This window comes from Anguilla rostrata, chromosome 2 (assembly GCF_018555375.3).
Source record: "Anguilla rostrata isolate EN2019 chromosome 2, ASM1855537v3, whole genome shotgun sequence".
Lineage (NCBI taxonomy): Eukaryota > Metazoa > Chordata > Actinopteri > Anguilliformes > Anguillidae > Anguilla > Anguilla rostrata.
Window position 1 is genome coordinate 58411748 of NC_057934.1, and position 20634 is coordinate 58432381.

General features: G+C 47.3%; 1 protein-coding gene and 1 long non-coding RNA gene across 5 annotated transcripts in view; one reads left to right on the plus strand and one right to left on the minus strand.

Moving 5' to 3' along the window:
* b3gntl1 (UDP-GlcNAc:betaGal beta-1,3-N-acetylglucosaminyltransferase-like 1) overlaps window positions 1–13522 on the minus strand; it is a 68649-nt gene extending 55127 nt beyond the window's left edge. The window contains exons 1-4 of one of the 2 annotated variants that reach the window (XM_064324743.1): window positions 12946–13522; window positions 11176–11292; window positions 9502–9601; window positions 7597–7661 (exon numbers count right to left, since the gene is read on the minus strand). In XM_064324743.1, coding sequence (XP_064180813.1) covers window positions 7597–7661; window positions 9502–9601; window positions 11176–11292; window positions 12946–12990 — 327 coding nt within the window. In that variant the 5' untranslated portion in view covers window positions 12991–13522. The remainder of the gene's footprint in view (window positions 1–7596; window positions 7662–9501; window positions 9602–11175; window positions 11293–12945) is intronic. The other variant, XM_064324745.1, reaches the window with a different exon arrangement.
* A 76-nt stretch (window positions 13523–13598) lies between these two features.
* On the plus strand, window positions 13599–20304 carry LOC135249285 (uncharacterized). Of its 3 annotated transcripts, none has more exons than XR_010328632.1 (3): window positions 13599–13852; window positions 14262–17092; window positions 19549–20304. It is a non-coding gene; the product is annotated as an uncharacterized LOC135249285 (long non-coding RNA). The 3 variants fall into 3 exon arrangements; XR_010328631.1 differs by having other exon boundaries at window positions 14262–14489; XR_010328630.1 differs by having other exon boundaries at window positions 14262–20304.
* Window positions 20305–20634: the final 330 nt, after the last annotated feature.

Genomic DNA, 20634 nt, shown 5'->3' on the forward strand with positions numbered 1-20634 from the left:
TGTGTGCTGTGTGTGTGTGTGTGTGTGTGTGTGTGTGTGTGTGTGTGTGTGTGTGTGTGTGTGTGTGTGGCGTGTGGCATATGTGTGTGTGTGTGTGCTTGTGTGTGTGTGTATGTGTGTGTGTGTGTGTGTGAGAGAGAGTATGCGTGTCCCTCCCTAAACACACACACACACACGGGCCGGGCTCATTGCCTCATGGGAGAGGAATGTGGGAGGTGCCGGGGAGCCGATAGCCGCCGTCTGACTGCAGCTGCGATAAGGGCCTCGCCGCTAATTAAAAATCTGCGCTCCGGGCCAAACAGAGCCGCTATTTCACTTCTCTCTTTCATTTTTTTTGGGGAGGATGGAGGGAGCGAGAGGGGACTGCGAGGGAGGCCGCGAAGTCAGAGTTGGCGGTTATCACGTCCACAGGAATCCAGGGAGACCACACAAGGCCGTCCCTTAAAAGTCACCCGCATCACAATCTAAACAAACAACTGGGGAGACGAGGTTAACGTCTAATGGGGGAGCCTCTCTCACTGAAGACAGACACAGAGACAGTGTCTGTTCAGTCACAGACAACAGACGGGTTTATAAGAAAGTGTGTCAGTGTTTCACAGTCCCTCTGGCCAGGTAAGTCTGCCAGCTGTCCTGTTAGTCCTTTATAATATAAAATCCAGAGACTTTTTGCAGCTTTTATGCTGAACTGAAAACTGATTAATACATGTGAAGCTTATTTGCATAATACAACTGAATTAGCATCAGTGTGATGATCTTTGGACACCCCCCTACACACACCCACAAACACACGCAGCGAAGATCAGGCAATCATACACAGACACATATGCACAAAGACACAAAAACACTCGCTCAGAAGCATGTATGCACGGCTTAGACACACATGCAGGAAAACAAGCATGCATGCGCACACACTTACACACACATGCAGGAAAACAAGCATGCATGCACACACACTCACACACACATGCAGGAAAACAAGCATGCATGCACACACACTTACACACACATGCAGGAAAACAAGCATGCATGCACACACACTTACACACACATGCAGGAAAACAAGCATGCATGCACACACACACATGTAGGAAAATATGCATGCACGCGCACACACACACACACACTCTACGCTAACATTTTCTTTCCAAGGAGCACGTGCTCACAGTTTGAAAAATTTAGGCGCACGCCAATTAGTAGAAGTGCCCCTAAATTATTTTTCCAGTCAGCACACATCCATTTTCAGGAGCAAATGCTGTTAAAATGGGAGCACTGTCGAGCGCTGACACACACAGACAATCACACACACACACGCGCACACGCACACACACACCAACACCCCACAAAAGACACACTAAAAAAAAGCCGCTCTCAGCCTCCTGTTCTCCTCAGGGCTGTGCAGACTCTAACCCCAGGGTGACCATAATTCCACACGCCGCAGTAGCAATTTCAGGAGTGCGGCGGTGCGCGTGTCTCTGGGACCGTCGATCTCTCGCTTGTTTCACATAAACAGCGCGGTTTCCCCGGGGAACGACCGCGTCAGCCGTCAAAATCATTACTGCGGTCACGCCGCCATTTCTGTACATACGTCCAATCTTCCGCAATCTCTCCACTTCCGTGGATTTGGCAAAACTCGACGCCTCTATCTCCCATGCTATATTTACACACTCGTTCAACTTGAAAGCAAACACAAAGAAAGAATCAAGCCGGGGGAAAAAAAAAATTTTTTCCCCAGTTTGTTTTTATAGCCAGTTGATGGTGGGTTTTTAAAAAAAGTAGCACACAAAGACTTTAGCTAACTGCCTTTGGTAATTACAGATGCACGGTTTTTTAAATAAACGTGTGTTGGCGAGGGAGGCCGGGCTGATTAGCAGACTTAGAGAGGTCATACACAAAGCTGTATATGTTATGGCTAAGTGACTCTGGCGGGGTCAAAGCGGAGGTCGGGAGTTTCAAAGACAACAACGCTTCCACTCTAAACACGGTCTCACGCAGGGAGAGCAAGCGGAGCCTCATTAGTCAAAACAGATTAGGGCCAGAGGACAAGCTAGTCTTGGGCCCGGTCCAGCTGCTTCTCACTCCTTCTCTTTCTCTCTCTCTCTGTCTCTCCATCTGCAGCCACTCTTTCCTACTTCCCCCCTGTCTCCTCCTCCTCCTCTACCTCAGACTGATGAGAGGCACTCGAATCATCAGAGTGCGACCGCAATCAGGAGGTGGGTCAGAGGTCATCAACAGGATTCTCTCATGTAGGTTAAATGGATGCTCTCCTCCCCCCACCAAGACCTGAAGGCCCGGCAGCTAGCCCTGCTTCCGGAAAAGTTCTCCTCATAAATTTGTTCTGTAAAATGAACTAAGGCCCCCCCTCCCCCTCCCCCAACCCTCCAGAAACACAGACACACACACACACACACACACACACACAGGCATTTATTGTATCCTCCCCCCCCAACAAAAGCAATAATGTAACTGTTTAAATCTGATCTCAAAAGTATATACTCGATAAAATTAGCATAATAAAATGTTTGAAAGGATTGTTTTATTTTCCTCAGCCACTGTTCTTCTGGCGGACAGCGAGACTCGTTCACGCCACGGATCACACATTTGCAGGTGGGCTACGGCGTCGCTGTGACGGATCGCCGTGGAGTCGTTTGGAAAGCATCAGCGACAAGTACATAAAACTACTAATCGAAAGAATAGAGGCTCTAAAACATGAAACCCTGAGACCAGTCTGGTGCGGTCTGTTCCAGTCTGATTCAGTCTGTTCTGGTCTGCTCCAGTCTGATTCAGTCTGTTTTGGTCTGCTCCAGTCTACCCCAGTTAGCCTGACTCCCTCTTTGACCAGGAGAGATTAATCCTTTGTGATGAACCTCTGTCTATGAAAGACCGGCAGTGCCTATCACTGGCCCAGATACTGTTTTTCTGCACATTACTGATCTGTACCCCCTGCCCCGCCTTTTTCACAACTGAGCCATCCCCAAAACTGAAACCTTTTGGACTTTACTTTTTGTTTTGATCTTACAAATTCTCTCGACCCACTATCCCCACCCCCGCACCGCACCCCCCGGAAAAAAGAAGTCTGTTTCCATCTGGCAGTTACTGGTTGACTGGTTGAACTAACGGAAAGACACCTGTGGACAGACACACAAAATCCACAGAGACAGAATGGAACCCATTTTGGGGGTGTGTGGGTGGGGAGCAGAGAGAGAATTTGCAAAATTCTGAAAACAGGATAATAAACTGGTGGCTGGAGGAGGGGGAATGTACTTTTATTGTCAGGAGTTAGAATCAGCCGCCATGGGCCAGGGAATGTGTGTGTATGTGCGTGTGTGTTTGTGTGTCTATGTGTATCTGTGTGCGTGCATGCATGCGTGCATGTGTATGTGTATGTGTATGTGCATGTGTGTGTGTACTGTATTTGTGTGTGGGTGTAGCTGTGTGCGTGTGGGTGTGCTGCTGCTGCTGCAGGGGAAACAGACCAAATGAAAGAGGGAACAGGCAGGAAGGAATAGGGAATAGGGCGTAGGGAGTAGGGAATAGGGAGCCAAACAGGGCCCTACAGGCTTCGGTGTTGGTGAGAGAGGCGATATGGGAAGACGGTGAGGGGGGATGTGGAGGTGGGGAATTGCTGAATTGGTCCGTGGAATACTTTCCTGTGGTTAAAAGACAGACAGAGGTGACTTTGTAAGGCCAGAGATTTGCTGCTTGTTCACCACCCTGGTTGGAGGTCACCACTCCAGGTCTGTTATCCAGGGCTGAAACTATCCTACCGCACGTAGCGTCACGTAAACAATCTCCTGTACAATACAAATGTTGCTTTTCGCTTTTGTCTAATGATTAGGGGTAAAAACTAGGGTATGCTGGGGTTTGGGTTTTATGTTACAGAAAAGAACAGTGGGGACGGAACACCGTGGAACACGGAACGCACAAAACAGTTCCGCTTTGTTCCTTCTATTCCGCGCTCTTTCTTTTCTCCCCAGCCTCAAGGTAAACTCCCGTTATCTGAACTTGGTGCAATCTGCAGGCGAACACAGCAGCCCTCTGTGTTTAAGGGCAGCAGCTGTGACTTCAGCACCCTAGAACAGCACATTTTTTTGTCACGCCACATTTACGAACAGGACGGTTTAGGTGTTAAATTTATGAACGACAACTTTGGCTTAAAAGCAGCGAATAAAAATTACAAACGGCTCAGGCTAGGCCTCAGCAGAGCCCGCTCAGCGACTGCAGCCGTTAAAGTAGCCCCGCTTTATAAATCACTGCCCGTTACCGTGGCGACTCGGCTAACGAGTTCGTCGCCCGACGCCGAGCTAACGAGCTAGAAGTCGCTGCTTCCTGTACCGGGCTGCTGGCACACTCACAGGAAACTGTGGTGGTGGGGGGGTTGGAGACGGGGGGTGGCGGGTGCACACCTGAGGCTAATCAAACAGGCTCACTCTGTCATCGGTTAGCGGTTTATCGCGGGCGGCTAACGGCGCTGGAATGGTCCTTAAGCCCCATTTATCCTGTGGAATTCGCAGCTCCCGGGGAGTCGCAGCTCAGCGCGCGGTCCACATCACACGGCGAGCCGCTCCACAAAGACATCTTCATCCCCACCGCAGAACACGATAATAAAACTGACCCAGATTTTCCACACCGCTACCGTTCCCATTTTGCACCCGGCTCTAACGGCGCCTGCCCAAAACAAGTGGAGACTGTTTCCACTAGACACTTTTCTACCATCCGCCGAACAGCCAATCAGCAGAGGAGACGGCAATTCCGCAAATTTAACTAAACTATTTGTGGGGATTATTACATTTACTAGTGAAATTTAAAAAATCCATACGTTGAAAGATAAATGCAAGATCTCAAGGCCATTTAAGGAGAAACGAGAAACCAGCTTTCGGTTTCCCAGTAACAGGATAACTTTGCAACGTGAGATCTTGGCTCTGGACAGCCAAGCACTTTGATTGGTCAGATTTGTAGATTAGCAGAGCAGCAGCCCAATTGGCCGAGACTTGGTTCAGGGATCTGAGTGGATCTCCATCCAAGATCTAAGGATCCGTACATGGAGAATCCTGAGTGTCTATGATCTGCTGAAGAGTGTGTGTGTGCGTGTGCTTGCTTGCTTGTATGCGTATGTGTGTGTGTGTGTGTGTGTGTGTGAGTGTATGTATGCGTGTGTGTGAGTCTGTGTGCGTGTGTGTGTGTGTGCGTGAGAGAGAGAGTCTGTGTGAGTGTGCGTGTTTGTGTGTGAAAGTCTGTGAGTGTGTGTGTGTGTGGGATAAGACCTCCAGAAACATCTCTGAAGATCATGACTAAGACTCAGATGGACCGCCTTTTCCCCAGCAGGACCATAGAGAGCAAGATTCCAAAAATCCAAACACGTCAGATAGACTAAAATTAGATATGGGGGGAGGGGGGGGGGCCTTCTGAAGAACTGCTGTCGGCGGCAGCAAGGTGCCGAGGGATTGTTGACAGGGCTCTGGCAAAGTTTTTGTTTTTGTAACAATTTCAGCTTTGCCATCCGTATTCCGTCTGAAAAATATTCCAAATTTGCCATAAAAGCGGCTGAGATAGAGCGCGGTCACTTTCACTGGAATGCATGAGGTCTCTGGAGCTTTCCGCCATTTCAGCGTCCCCTGAAGGGTGAGACCGCCACCAGGCCTCAGGCCTACGCAGAAGCAAGAAGCTAACACAGGGGAGCAAAGAGCGCCACTGAATCCAAACGAGCGCTGAATGAGAGGCCCGTCTGCCTCTGGACTGCGCACACAACCACAACGCACCAAAGTGGGAGTGCCCCGGGAGGGCGTTAACCGCTTCCTTGGCAAACACGCCCTTTCCTGGCCCCTTCCTGTCTGAATCTGACGCACAAGAGCAGCGCTTCTCCGCACCGCGTTCAAACGCTCCACACGCTCCGGGACGATGTCGCAGGCGACGGACATTATTAAAAGCAAATGCTTCATCAGCTGGCCGTGAACGTCCAGAGATACGCTACAGGAGAGTTCTCCCGCAACACTTCACCCGTTTTATCAACCTGTGAGGGACACCAGTCAAATATCACAGCAGAGAAGCCTGCGCATTGCTACCAGCAGGGGGAGACATTCAGAGCCAGGTATAGAGATTCATGAAAAGGTAAGGGCATTCTGTAGCTCATGCAGGGAACCATGAACGGGTGAAGACATTCCACAAATGAAGCAAGAAGTTTAGAATCCAGAGCTGTAAAGTAGCAATGAATCTCAAATCTGGTAAATAGGTTGAGGCAGGGAATCTTGCACTCCTACACTGATTCTGCAATGCCGTAGATGCAGGTAATCTAGAACAAGTAAATAGATTCTGTAGTTAATGTAGGCATTACTGTAGACAAAATAGCAATGATACGTTACAATCTATAACACATGCAAATATTCTTGATTTTCTGTTCTCCTCTTCATTTCCAAGAAACATTCAGACAGATTTTCCCCCTTGATATGGTGATACGGCAGCGCATAACTCAAAACAAACTGAAATGAAGACACCATGGCAACGGGGTCATGTGCCTCCAGCCCGAAGGTTGATTTTGGACAGGGGCAAGCCGGGGATCTGTCCACACCCCGGCTCCCCGGTCCTGGGACGCTTCACACCCTCTCTGGCTCCGTTCAAATTTTTGGGGAACGAGCCTCGCTCGTGTGGGTCGAATAAAGGGCGACTCAGAGTCCTGCACCCATGCGGAGGGCCACGCCCGTCAGAGACAGGCGCAGGTCCCTGTTTGTTTTCCTGCATAATCAGCGTGAGCCCGGTGAGCGATGGGCGTATCGCGTTTCCAGCGCAGAGCCAAAGTGTCAGCCGAGGTAAACGTGGGACCCCTCCCGCTGCCCCCCGCACCCCCCTGCCCCCCCACCACCACCCGCCTCGGACCGCAGCCCATTTTTCATCCGCTCCTGACAGGCCTGTCAAACCTGCCGCACGCTGGGGGGAGCCGGGCAGGTCGCGCGTGTAACGAGCGGCCTTGACTCCACCCCCCACCCCTGCCCGAACCAGGTGCCCCACGTCACGGGCCCCTAGGAGAGGCCGGCCGGTTTAGGCCTGGCTGTCACAGAGCCACCGAAGCGCGGAGCTGCAGTTCCCAGAACCCCCTCTGTGCTTGACACGTTTCAGATGTCATGCCACCCACCCTCCCTCCCTCCCCAAACAAAAGTGTGAAACACAGGAAAGGGTGAATGACCTGCCCAACAGGAACGTAGTCCTGTTAGCAAAAAACTCCCCATTAGAAAACACACACGCATTCCATACACTTGTATCTTTAACCGTTACAAAGAATCGTGGAGCATCTTTTCTCAACGCTAAGGTATTATCATGCTATTCTATTCAACCCAAAGATGCTGTACTGCTGTAATCCAATTAAGGAAACAAGCAGGTACACAAGGAAGTGCATGGTTGCTCAGATATGCACACCTGCACACACATATTACACCCCTTCAGCAGATGATTCTGATCACAGCAACCAGCAGAATGAAGATTAATACGTACTTGTGTTCACATCTACACTAACGAGCATATATACACATACATGCATGCATGCGCACACACGTGCACACACAAACACAAATGCCCACACACACACACGCACACACACACAGTACTCACCGCATCCTGAAAGCACAGGAACCTCCCCCGGCTCTGTATCACGGCACGGTTCTTGGCGTAACCCGCTGGTGCAGAGGACAGAAGGGCATAGTTACTCCCCATGAAACAGGCCAGAGTGCCACAGAACCAATCCCAACCACCCCATCCTCACTCACCCTCTCCCCTGAACCAATCACATGCAAAACCCTCCCTCAGCATCTCCACTGAACCAATCACACTCCTATCCCCCATCTTAAATTGACCTGCGTGAAATATCTGAAATGCACATTTATTATCGTTTTATTTTTTAAAATTTATTTATGGGGGCCTGTATACAATTGGCACACTGATCCTGATTCTTTCCAAACAGTGAACAGGACACCGATCCTGGGTCTTCCTCTACAGTGAAGAGTACACTGATCCCAGCTCTTTCCTAACAGTGAACAGCGCACTGATCCTGGCTCTTTCCTAACATTGAACAGGGCACTGATCCTGGCTCTTTCCTAACATTGAACAGCACACTGATCCTGGCTCTTTCCTAACATTTAACAGGGCACTGATCCTGGCTCTTTCCTAACAGGAACAGCGCGCTGATCCTGGCTCTGTCTCTACAGAGAACAGCGCACTGATTCCGGCTTTTTTAACAGTGAACAGCACACTGATCCTTGCTCTCTAACATCCCATGTGAGTTGGATTTTTTATTTTCGTGCGGGGGGGGGGGGCGCAGACATGCGGAGGCCTAAAACCAGGAGTTGAGCCAGTGTCATAACAACAGGGCCTCTATATGAGGTCCTGACAGTGACATCGCACAGTGACATCAGTGAGGCACCTTTAAGTCTTTCAGCTTTTCAGTCTGTGAGTCACTCCCTCAGTCAGCCAGTCAGCAAATTCCCATGAAAACACAATTACCCTGGCCTCAGCCTTGGGTTAGATATACCAGTACCTGGGACAAAACTGACTGCACCCTTTCACTAGCCATAACGGTTGAGGGTGGGGGGGGGTTGGAGGGTGGAGCAGGAGGGGAGGGTGGGTGGATGGTGGAGCTGGAGGGGGGGGGGTGGTTGGGTGGGTGGATGGTGGAGCTGGAGGGGGGGGGTGGTTGGGTGGGTGTAGGGTGGAGCTGGGGGGGGGGTGTTTCAGGGCTCCACTCTGTATGAGAACAGCCTGGGGTTCCTCCTACAATATCACTTTCCATGTGTCCATGTTCTGAGTGTGAAAACAAGAGGAACGCTTGTCTCGTGTTCCCCACTGATACACACACAGTGCTAGTCTTGGAATAAAAGCAAAACAAGTCTTCCAAGGACATGATGTGGTTGGTCTGGTGCGGCCTGCATTTTATCGGAGCCAGGCAAGCAGAATCTTAATTTGTTCTCAATTTTATTGAAATGGGAGAAAGATTGACTTCGCCCTTTGAACTGCCAGGCAGCAGGCCCCTGTCCGCTGTCTCCACTGGTTTCCCCCTGCGCAGAACACGTCTAAAATTATACCACATTTACACTGCTGTCCAAGTCAGATGCTGGTCTGTGCAATTTCATGTGAAGGGGCCTTCTTGGTTCAGTTAAAAACAATTGTAAACTACTGAAACACACACGAGCACATGCCCACAAGCACGCACACACACACCCACAGGCACACAAACACTCACACACACAAACACACACACATGCATGCACACACACATACTGACACCCACAGGCACACATACACATACACACACACACACACACACCTGTGTGCTCTTGGCATAGCCAGGCCAGTAGATGGTGCCTATGGAAAGAGCCTACATCCTTCTCATCTTTCCTCTCATTAAATCTGTTTGTTCTTTCTCACATTCACACCATCATCAGCACCCAGCTACATGAGACAGAGCAGATCATAACTGATAAAGACACCCCCACCCCATCACCCGCCCCCCTCGAGACTGACCCCCTTTGGGCTGGTCCGAGTTGTGTCCCGAGATCACCATGGCGATTCCTCGCTCCTGCAGCCTCTCTGTCCAGCTTCCGATCACTGCTTGTGAGTTGTCCTGACAACAGACATAACAATCATCCATCACCATCACCATCACTCATAGCCTTGGAGACAGACACACACACTCAGAAATGGACAAAAAGTTACAGACCACGTCAATGAAATATAGGCACTAACTGCTTCCATGATAAATATTGGCTAAATACTTATATAAACTGCTTCCATGTCTAACTCTGGAATCAAAATCGGACATGTTACATTACATTACATTACATTATAGGCATTTAGCAGACGCTCTTATCCAGAGCGACTTACACAACTTTTTACATAGCACTTTACATTGTATCCATTTATACAGCTGGATATATACTGAAGCAACGCAGGTTAAGTACCTTGCTCAAGGGTACAACGGCAGTGTCCTTACCCGGGATTCGAACCTGCGACCTTTCGGTTACGAGCGCAGTTCCTTACCCACTGTGCCACACTCCGTCCCCAGTGATGAATCTCAGTGACTACAGCAGCCGTTATGACTTCACCCCACACAAATTTCACCCGTCTCTTTATCAAACCATCTCTTTATGTGATGCTGTTTTGATATGAACTAGCAGCATAAATATTTGCAAGGGGTACTGGGGGGGTGCCTGGGGAGGAGATCACGCTTGGGTTTGAGCCCAGTCTTCTGGTCAGGGGTCCTTAACCACACCGCACCAGCATTAAGCCCCCAAGTACCGCTACCCCGCCTACCCCACCCCACCCCACCCCACCCCAGATCCCAGGGAGATGCTCAGTTGGCAGGCGACACACACAGTAATTACTCTGACCCTCTGGCCCGCCGTGAGTCCCCCTCTTCTAGCAGTGGGGGTCCGGCGTCTCCGTACCCTACAGCCCGCCATTTAGGGTGAGGGGGTGCGAAGTGCTGATAGGGGTGAGACGCTGTGGTTGGATGTTTCTAAAACACTACCCAGAGTTGCCTCCAACTGGGGGGGGGGGGGGGGGGTTTGTCTCTGACCGCTCGTATCTGAGGTGAGCCAGCACCACAGGGGCTGAAGGGCATTGGGGGCCCCTTCCACAGAGAACACTGTATTATTTACATCAGGAAAAAAAGGATCTGGACATGTCAAGTATTTATGAGCGATCCAGAGCAAGGCTGTATTTGTGGTGTGAGTGTGTGTGTCTGAGGGGTGGGGGATGTCCAACCCAAAAGTTGGTCTAAGTCTGTTTTTTTCATCCCCAGAGATCAGTTTCCAGCTCTGCTTAAATACAGTATCTGTTTTCAACAAACTGCTAGGAAAGCGGCCTGCTTGTTTTTCAGTACGAATAACAGAAGTGGTCAGTGGAGCAACCTTGGAAACATCTCAGCTAAGAGATGGACAGAGCCAGGTCATGTGATCCTTAAACGCCCATGGGCAGCAGAGAAGTGAAAGCTACCAACTGAAGGAGTGCTGAAGACATACAGACAGTGAGATGCCCTGGACATGGAAATGAATACTTATTTTGAAACGGACAGATGCGGATGGGTTTCTGCAGGTGTGGGCAGGTGTAGGCAGGCGTGGGGAGGTGCAGACTGGTGTGTGCAGGTGTGGGCAGCTGTGGACAGGTGTGGGAAGGCATGGACAGGTGTGTACGTACTGTACTGGCGTCGTCAAACACAGACAGTTCCATGGAGCCCTGAAAGTCCTGCTCCAGCACAGACTGCAGACAGTCGTCCAGCCAGCAGGAGGCATTGTACATCGGCAGGATGATGGACTGAGAGGAGAAGAGGAGAGCATCATGTGACCAGCAACAGACCCTTACATCAGTGCCTGCCCTAGCCTTTTTAAGGGGCACTAAGCAGGATTTGATTTCAACTCCCCCCCCACCCCCCCACTATTTTAGAAAAGTGGCAGCCAACCGTTTTCCTGGAGATCTACCATCCTGTAGCCTACAGGATGGTAGATGTCCAGAAACAGGGTTCGTTACCACGGTATCAGAATGATTTTGGGGCCCCCCTAGGCAGTCACAGGGGCCCTAAGCAGCCACATGTGCCACTTATTGGGTCAAGCCAGCTCTGCATTGCATCACCCACATTTCACCCCGTTTCCACGGTTACTCTTTTTTCTAACCGACAGCGTTTGGAATGAGTTCAAGGTTTGACAAATTTGTCCAGTGGTCATCCCAATTTTCAAAATGAGGGGAGGGGGGTGTACTAAACTGAAACTCCAGCACTATACAAGATATGAAACCTACAAAAACATACAGTAACGCAGTATGAAATTAGAAAGGACACGGTTTTATGCTTGACCAGGAAAAGTCAACAAGATACACCCGGGCTGATTAGTGATTACCAATCATATTCAGGTGTGTGTTCCTGTAGACGAGGGCACCAGGCCTGTCAACTGAAAGCATTTTCTTGTAGGTCAACCATTAGGAATAGCTCTCTGTACCCCCACACTCCTACACTTTTGCACAGCTACCTCTCGCTTCAGTTTATTTTGATGGCCAAACATAAACAAAAATTCATAGTTGAGGTAGGCAAACAAGGAAATTTACATGGCTGTTTTTATTAGGCTAAATCACAGGAATTGAACGTGCTCAACTCAAGCTAAGTAACCAACTGTTTTTATTACACAAATACAACAATGATTAATGCCAGATAAATGCTGCCACACGTCCTGGGTATGGTTTAAAAAAACCGTATCCCTAAATGCCTCCAATAAATATGCACAAATTGATAGCCTTGTTTGTAAAATATTTTCATTGCAAACCACACAGAAAAGGGAATCTGCCAAGCTCCGCTGAAACGCAGAGTGAAATGAAGAACTTCGTAAATAAAACGTCGGTGCGTACACTTCCCTATTTGTTTCATTGTTGCTCTATCAGTATCCAGCATTTCTGATTGGCTGAGGGATTCCCGAATCGTTATCCGGATTCTAACATTGATAAGACAGCTCCCGTCATTTATCGCTCACTTTCAGCAATCCAATTACGTACATTGACCTGTAAGGTCTCAATGGCCTTGTCACAGGAACGTCTATAGCTACAAACTGCAATTGTGTATCAATGGGCTGATACAGGAGTAGCTGACTGGGTAACGGGTCTGCCTTGTCAATCACTCATCTGGTGATGCCGTTCATTCAGAGTCTCTCATTGTAAAGTTGGTTGGGTTTCTGTGAGTGTCTTGACCATAAAGCGAGCTCACTTAATTGCGTTCAAGGGATAGCCTACTCTCACATTTTAAATGAATACGCCAAATTTGATGTTTTCAAGTATTCCAGGAACATTGCACGGCTGTGTCCATTTTTAGATTACAGAGTGCAGCGCGTTAGATCGGACAGTGCAACATTTGAACACCACTTGCTATCGTTTCACTGTATCCCTGCCAACAATAAGCAAATTCAAGATAGCTGGCTAGCTACCTACCACGTCAATGCCACTGCTTGCAGCAGACTCACCGCCCCCGTCCATCTCACATTGTAGTCCGAGATTTTCTCTGAATCGTCGTTTGGCAGGGGCACGACTATCTCATTTACCTTCTGAATGAAAACGTTTTAACAAGCGTAGGCTAATCGTAGCATGCAGTGATTGAAAGGGAATCTGGTTATATGACCGTTAACTGCTCACACTACGATTCATTCAAGATTAAAATATTAAGCACTGAGAATATACTCATGCTAAATACGTTCCTGGTCGGCTACTTGAAATATCCGGCAAATAACATGTTTCAATGGATAGCCACAACACAAGCTCCTTTGCACGTGTAACGTTAGCCACTACTAAGACGCAAAAAGCCTATTTTGTTGTTTTTCAGAAATTATACGGTTACATGATAAGCTACCTCATAAGATTATGGTTGTTGGTTATGGTAATAATTTGTCTGCATGCCTAAGAATCCAGTTAGTTTTATTTCAGGTTCCCTTTCAAGAACATCACACACGAAGTTCCACATATTGGCACAACTTCCGCAACTCTGTCCCCCGTATGCCTATTTGTTAACATGAACAAAAACGTGCTTCTGATTCGCTCAGCTATTTGTCAATCAGAGTAGGGGCGTTCGATATCGGTAGTTTACTTTCTCTAATGATGGCGATATGGAAAGCAACTGCAAGAAACGTAGTACATTAGGCTACTGTTAAGGACCCAAAGCTTTTCTTTTTCTCCGGAAAGCTGTTGTCGCCCATATTCGGTTACTTAAATTTAACGTTAAGTATATATATTTACGCAACTGGTAGGCTCATAAGTTCCATAAACCTCCTTCATAACAGTGATTTGCTTTCGGCGATCACTGTGCTCTCTAGTGGCTATCCGTGCCGCTTCGAATACAAGCCAGGTAAGCAGTAGGCTATCTGACGCTCTTCAAATCAACCCAGTCGTTAACCGGTTAGCTGGTCCATCCAGATCGTTCTTGCGGGAAACGCACCATTTCTGCACAGGAAACTTTGAGTGCAGTTGCCTGCTTTGATGAAACTGGGCTCACTGTGTTGACAAAGTATCGGTTTATTTCTGTTTCTTCGTGATGTATGCTTGGTGTATGTTATTTAGAAACTTGCCAAATAAATGAATGAATATGAATGATTCTGAATGAATGAATAAATAAATAAATAAATAAATAAATAAATAAAATACTTGCAGATCGCGAAATAGTAAAATCACCCAAAGCGTCCAAACAGGTGGTTTGCATTGCCGCAATAAATAAATAAATTCTTCATTTTTCTTGTTTTGTTCTTGCTATTTTTCAGAAAGCTGAGCAGCAAACGTCATCCGGTGTCAAGTGTTCGGGCCGTCACATTAAATGAGTAAGAGCTCATTCCCTGATTACAGAAGTCATTACAGGGTCAACCGAGGGACGAAGGGGGGAACAGGAATGAAGTCTGGCAGTGAAAGAGGTTAGGAAGGGAGTGAGCGAGGCATTCTTAAAAGAGGGAAGCCAGTTACCCGGCCGTGTGCTCATTCTTAATAAAATACAGGTACGTCATATGCTCCCTTCTCGTATAATGTATTCGAGAACCCGGTCCAAGAAAAACAACAGCAGTTGACACGTTCTGGATGGTTATCGAAATGGATACTGGGAATGTTCTACATCAAATCTGAGCTGTGTTTTTCTTCTTTCTTTTTTTTTTCTAAAAGAAAAGCATGTGGCAAAAAAACTGCAACTGAATATTGTTTTACTATATTTGTCAAAAAAAAAAAAAAATGCTGATAAGAAAGGAGTGTTGTGAAAGAGGGTAAACGATCAGGTTTTTCCTGGGTTAAAATCTCTAAAACAGGTCAGGACACTGAACTGACCACAACCTGACTACATAACAAGAATGTATATTTAGTTACAAAATACCTCCTAAGTGTCTCTATAAACTAATCAAAATGTGTTTATTTTTTGATGATGGCATGGAGGTATAAGCCAGATAAAAAGGTGAACAACTTTTTAGTATGTTTTTCCATAACAACTATCCAGATAAATGTGAATGCAAGCATTTGAAATAATGCCATCTCTGCAGCTATGAATGGGCCTTTATTTTATCAACAATTTACCATTACTTTGACCTACAAGTAAATGCAAGGGTTGCAAATTAAGTTTGCCGTGTGTAGTTTTAGTGATTGCCCAACGTACCACTTAGTGTTTATGAAGGAAAAAATACTGCCTGTTTTTAATGGCTTGCCAAAGGTACCTGTAAGGGCAAACATTGGTTGAAACAAACAATGGTTGCTCTCCTCTGCTCCGTGAAGGAAACATGTAAGGATGCTTGTAAACCTTCTGGATTGGACGGATTTTTGAGTCCAGTATTGAGGAGTTCTTGGACTCATTTCCACAAATGTCTTTTTTTTTTCATTACATGAAACACATTTCATGAAATTTTGTTACAGGCAATGGCTAATAAATCTGCTACAATTTTATTTCTAGCTCCTACAAGCCTGCTTTTCCATTGTAGGTAGGCCACTGGGATTTGTGTTACTCATATGAAAAAGGAGGAGAAGATTAATGCATTTTGGACCAGAGATAACCTTCCATGGTTATGCTCATCCAAATTTCGAAATGCAGATTACTGCGAGCAGGAATTTTGTTGCATGACATGATTGATGCCAAGTTCATTGAAATTTAGAATTTAGAATTACTGACTTACATCATTGCCAGGGCTTGTGCTGGACGTTGTTCTTTATCTTTCTTTGTATTTGGACATGCATGTGTATAATTAGTAATTGCACCCTGCTGGGCAGTCAGTTCTGGGCAGTCAGTGCTGAGCAGTCAGTGCTGGTCAGTCTCTGCAGGGCAGACAGTGCTGGTTAGTCTCCGCAGGGCAGTCAGTCCTGAGCAGTCAGTGCTGGTCAGTCAGTGCTGAGCAGTCAGTGCTGGTCAGTCTCTGCAGGGCAGTCAGTTCTGGTCAGTCTCTGCAGGGCATTCAGTGCTGAGCAGTCAGTGCTGGGCAGTCAGTGCTGAGCAGTCAGCTCTGGGCAGTCAGTGCTGGTCAGTCTCTGCAGGGCAGTCAGTGCTGAACAGTCAGTGCTGGGCAGTCAGTGCTGAGCAGTCAGTGCTGGGCAGTCAGTGCTGGTCAGTCTCTGCAGGGCAGTCAGTGCTGGTCAGTCTGTAGGGCAGTCAGTCCTGAGCAGTCAGTGCTGGTCAGTCAGTGCTGAGCAGTCAGTGCTGGTCAGTCTCTGCAGGGCAGTCAGTTCTGGTCAGTCTCTGCAGGGCAGTCAGTGCTGAGCAGTCAGCTCTGGGCAGTCAGTGCTGGTCAGTCTCTGCAGGGCAGTCAGTGCTGAACAGTCAGTGCTGGTCAGTCTCTGCAGGGCAGTCAGTGCTGAGCAGTCAGTGCTGGGTAGTCAATGCTTCTACTGATGCTTCCCAGCATGCACCAAACCACCCGCACAGACAGTTATTCCTTCTATACTCTTTTTTATTAATCCCCCCTTCTCTCTCTCTCTCTCTCTTCCCCCTCTCTCTCTCTCGCTCTTTCTCCCAAATTCAAAATTAAATTTGCTTTACTGGCATGACCACACACACTCATAGTATTGCCAGGACAGCATCGCTTTTCTTTCCTTTCCCATCCAAGAGCAGAGTGAGAGGTAAGAGAAAGAAGAATAAAGAGAGCCTTTTCATTTCCAGAGCCAAGAAACCCCCACAGCTCCTCTTTAAGTTTCTGTGCCAGTGAAGTATGGACATTAATGGGAAGGGCCCCTCTCTATCACTCCCTTCCAAATCTCCCTCCATCTTTCCATCCCCTCCTCCTGAGTAAAGATGGATGAAGGTGCCAAAAAAGCCCATGTCCCTGTTCTTCTTTTCTCCGTGACTTTTTTCTCCTCTCATCCCTCCATCTCTGAGACATCAAACAGGCTAGCTCCTTCAGCTCCTAGGATGGTAACCTTGGCTACGGGACCCGGGGCTTCCGTGCTGTGAAGGCGGAGCTGGCTGCCAAAAATGCAGCCCATTGGCTAAGCCCCCAAACAAGAGACAATGATTGGCCATAAATCACCGGAGTCTCGGAGCTCGTAGGGGAAGTGTTCCAGGCTCGCCTGTCATAGTTCCTGTTCCTTCACTCAGTGACTGATCCCTGCTAAGAAAACACATTTCACAGAGCAGGTAAGAGCCCAATGAAACAGTGTGTGTGTGTGTGTTTACCTTTGAACACCTCCACATCTCACAAGTCACCACGGCACCCTGGACCGCTAACCTGCTGCAGGCATCTTCCAACACCGATGCCCAGAAAAATGGCTGATCTATCACAGAAAATACACACGCGTCCAAAAACACAGGTGCCGTACAGGAAAGTGGGCTGAAAAGAAGGAATGTGGATTTGCACCCTGTGTATGCTTCCCAATGCCATAAATTGATTTAACATCGAACAGTAAGGAACGTTTTGAGCCTGAATGACTCTTCATCAGACTGCTGTTTTTTTAGCCAATGGCTAATCTGCCATTGGACCCTGTAGATGGGGATAGAGAACTATCAATTTAAGGAAGAATAAAATCAGATTAATTCGAAAAAACAAATTGAAAAAAGGTGACCCTCAACAGAAAGTGGAAGAAGCATATGGAATTAGTGAAATCAGGTGGCCCTTTTAGTTGTCTAAATTGCAGGATGGGTGATATGGCCAGTGCAGGTCTTTTCTACATAAGTGGTGCCCAGAGCTGGCAATATTTGGACAGATACACTGATCTATCTTTCGTGGGGGGGGCTCTGTTATTTCTCCTCCCCATCTGATTGAACTGCACACTAGTTGTAGGGCTGGCTCATGACTGGCTATTTTCCCTGACCCATACGCTACAAAAATATACTGACATATACTGAAAAATATGTAGTGCAGTAATTTTAATATATGGAGGAACTCCAAATATTTTTTTAATACATGCCAAATAGATTGCCATTTCTGCTGAATAATAGATATTGTTAGTTTTATTCAGATGTATCCCAATGACAAGCGGCAGTAATTGGTATATTTTTCAATAGATTTGACTGTATTATTCAACATATTTAACACAGTAGAAATAGCAATATATTAGAATATATTGTCATTGCAAATTACAATATATTGCATTGTAATGCTGTGACTAGTTACCCATACTGTTACCATTTCCAGCCGCAGTCTTTATGGCGCAAATAAGTCAGTGTTGTGTCTTTGATGAGAGACGGCCAGCAGCACAGGCCCCGCCGCCCGCCTTTATGTGCGCCACACTCCGCGCACTTCCTCTTCCCTCTCTCCCACATTCCGCCAGGACCTCCCGCCGCCTTTGTGGCTGCTGCCAGAGGAATGCGCCAATGTCTCAGCATCCTCTCAGGAACCCCTGCAGAGCTACAGCTCGTCTGCGTTTGTGGCGCACGCGCGCGTGTGTGTATGTATATGTGTGTGAGTGAGTGAGTGTGTGTGTGTGTGAGTGGGTGAGTGAGTGTGTGTGTGTGAGTGAGTGAGTGAGTGAGTGTGTGTGAGTGTGAGTGTGTGTGTGAGTGAGTGAGTGTGTGTGTGTGTGTGTGTGTGTGTGAGTGAGTGAGTGAGTGAGTGAGTGTGTGTGTGTGTGTGTGTGTGTGTGTGTGAGTGAGTGAGTGAGTGTGTGTGTGCATGTGTGTGATCTTCCTTACAGCGCTCTTTTATCAAGATCACCGTTTCCTTCCGCAGTTTTTTTTCAAGCACATGGCTCACCACGTGGGGTTTAAAATAAAAAAAAACCAAATAATTTCCCCCCTCGACATCAAAAGCAAGCTGACCCAGTCTCCCTCCAGCTGCTGGGCTCAACCAGAACGGTGGACCCAAACAAAGCGCCTGTGTGGATCACACCGCTGGTGCTGCTGCGCTCCTCTCTGGGGGGGACTCGAGGGGGGGGGGGTCTGGCAGACTCTGCGGTCAGGCGTGCCTCTGATTGAGCCTTGATTGGAGGAGGTCGGGACAGGAAGTCTGGAGGAACCGCGTGCCCGGTCTGGGCTTTGAAGTGATACACACAGCACTGCCACAGCATCTGATCTGCAAAGGACCAATCAGGGCCTAGTGTTTGCTCCATCCAGCTGCTTTTACTGAAGGTACTGCTGCCATCCAGTTTTTGGCTGCACGTCCACCTTCATTCAACAGCTCCTCACCGCTGATCTGCCCTGAGCGCATTGAACATTGGGAGCCTGCTTCCTAACAGAAATAGAATATTCAGTAATATTGTATATGTATATGCGGACCTTTTATTTGGAAATATAAGTTTATTTCACAGAATTGTATGCAGTGCTGCAATATTTTGACAATATGTTTTATGTCAATTTATTTTGGTATATTGCATTTTCATAATGGTTCTGAGACAATAAGTACTGTATGTCAGTTACCAAGAGCAACCTGGATGAAACAGTTGTGGCCCAAGACTGTAAAATATCATGACTGGTAACTCTTGTTACCTCTTTCTTTCGTAGGGGGATGGAGGAGGGATGAATCAGTGGAACCATGGATATTCTTTTAAACATAAGTCGATGAAATATGATATCTGCTTACATGTACAGTATATCCCCTTGTGGTGAGAAGTTTTAATTGGTCTCATGCTGATGATGTCACTTCCTCTCTTTCCCAGCATGAGCCACCAGACCTCAGTGTTGCTGTTGGCACCTGCATGGGAGAGCAGTGGACCTTAGAAAAGGGGCCCAGTATTGTTCCAACAGCTAGCAAGAACAGGAAGGACAGCTTCATGAACTCTGAAATCATGCGTTTTTCTTTGTTTTTTTCCAGGAAGTGCAAATTTAGTGCCTTGAAATTAATTTCAAATGAAGCCACGGTTATCTAATTCAACACCTTGGTTTGAGTTTTCACTGTGGTGAGTAACTATGCCCAGAGTAAACAGCCACCACGCCAGCTGTACAATCACACACACACACACAGACACACACACAGGCACACACACAGGACACATATGGATGCATGCATGAATGTGCAAATACACACACACACATCTGTTACCCCATTAGCCACAGCCAGTAAAAAAAACAGCAACACAGGGTACTTTAATACCTTTAGGAGTGTGTTTAGAATCTTCCTTCCAAAATTGCTGGATCGTCATTCACTGTGCTATAACCATAGGAAGCAGCAAAAGTATGGAAACTATATTTAAATGTACTCAACATGTCAGATTGAGAGATTGAGGGCAAGCTAGGTGTGATGGCTTTGTGAAAATAATGTAGAATGTATGTATTGTAATAGTCTGCCACTCAGACTCAGGTCTGCCACTCACACTCAGTTAAGGTGATAGATAGATTAGGAAGCCATTGTTTTGATGTAACTGAAGGTTTTGCACGTTCAATAAAGGAACTGTGCCGTTCTGCTGCAGATGGAAGATAGGTGAAGTCATTTTTTCAGGGTTTTTTTTCAGTGTATGTTTGATTGTGTTTTGTATTTGACGTATTTCGGCATTCACCAATACATGAATGAATGGATATGAGCCGAGGACAGACTCCTTCCCGTCTCCAGCAGGAAACACGAAGCATTTCAAACACATTTCCGCAGTCGGCCATCCCCTGTAATCAGACTGTCAGTCAGATCACAGCCATTACACAGTAGTTAGGTTTCAAAGCAAGTTTGTCATTCTACTGTGCAGACATAGGCGATTGCTCACACACACACACACACTATATCACATACACACACACACATACACACTATAACA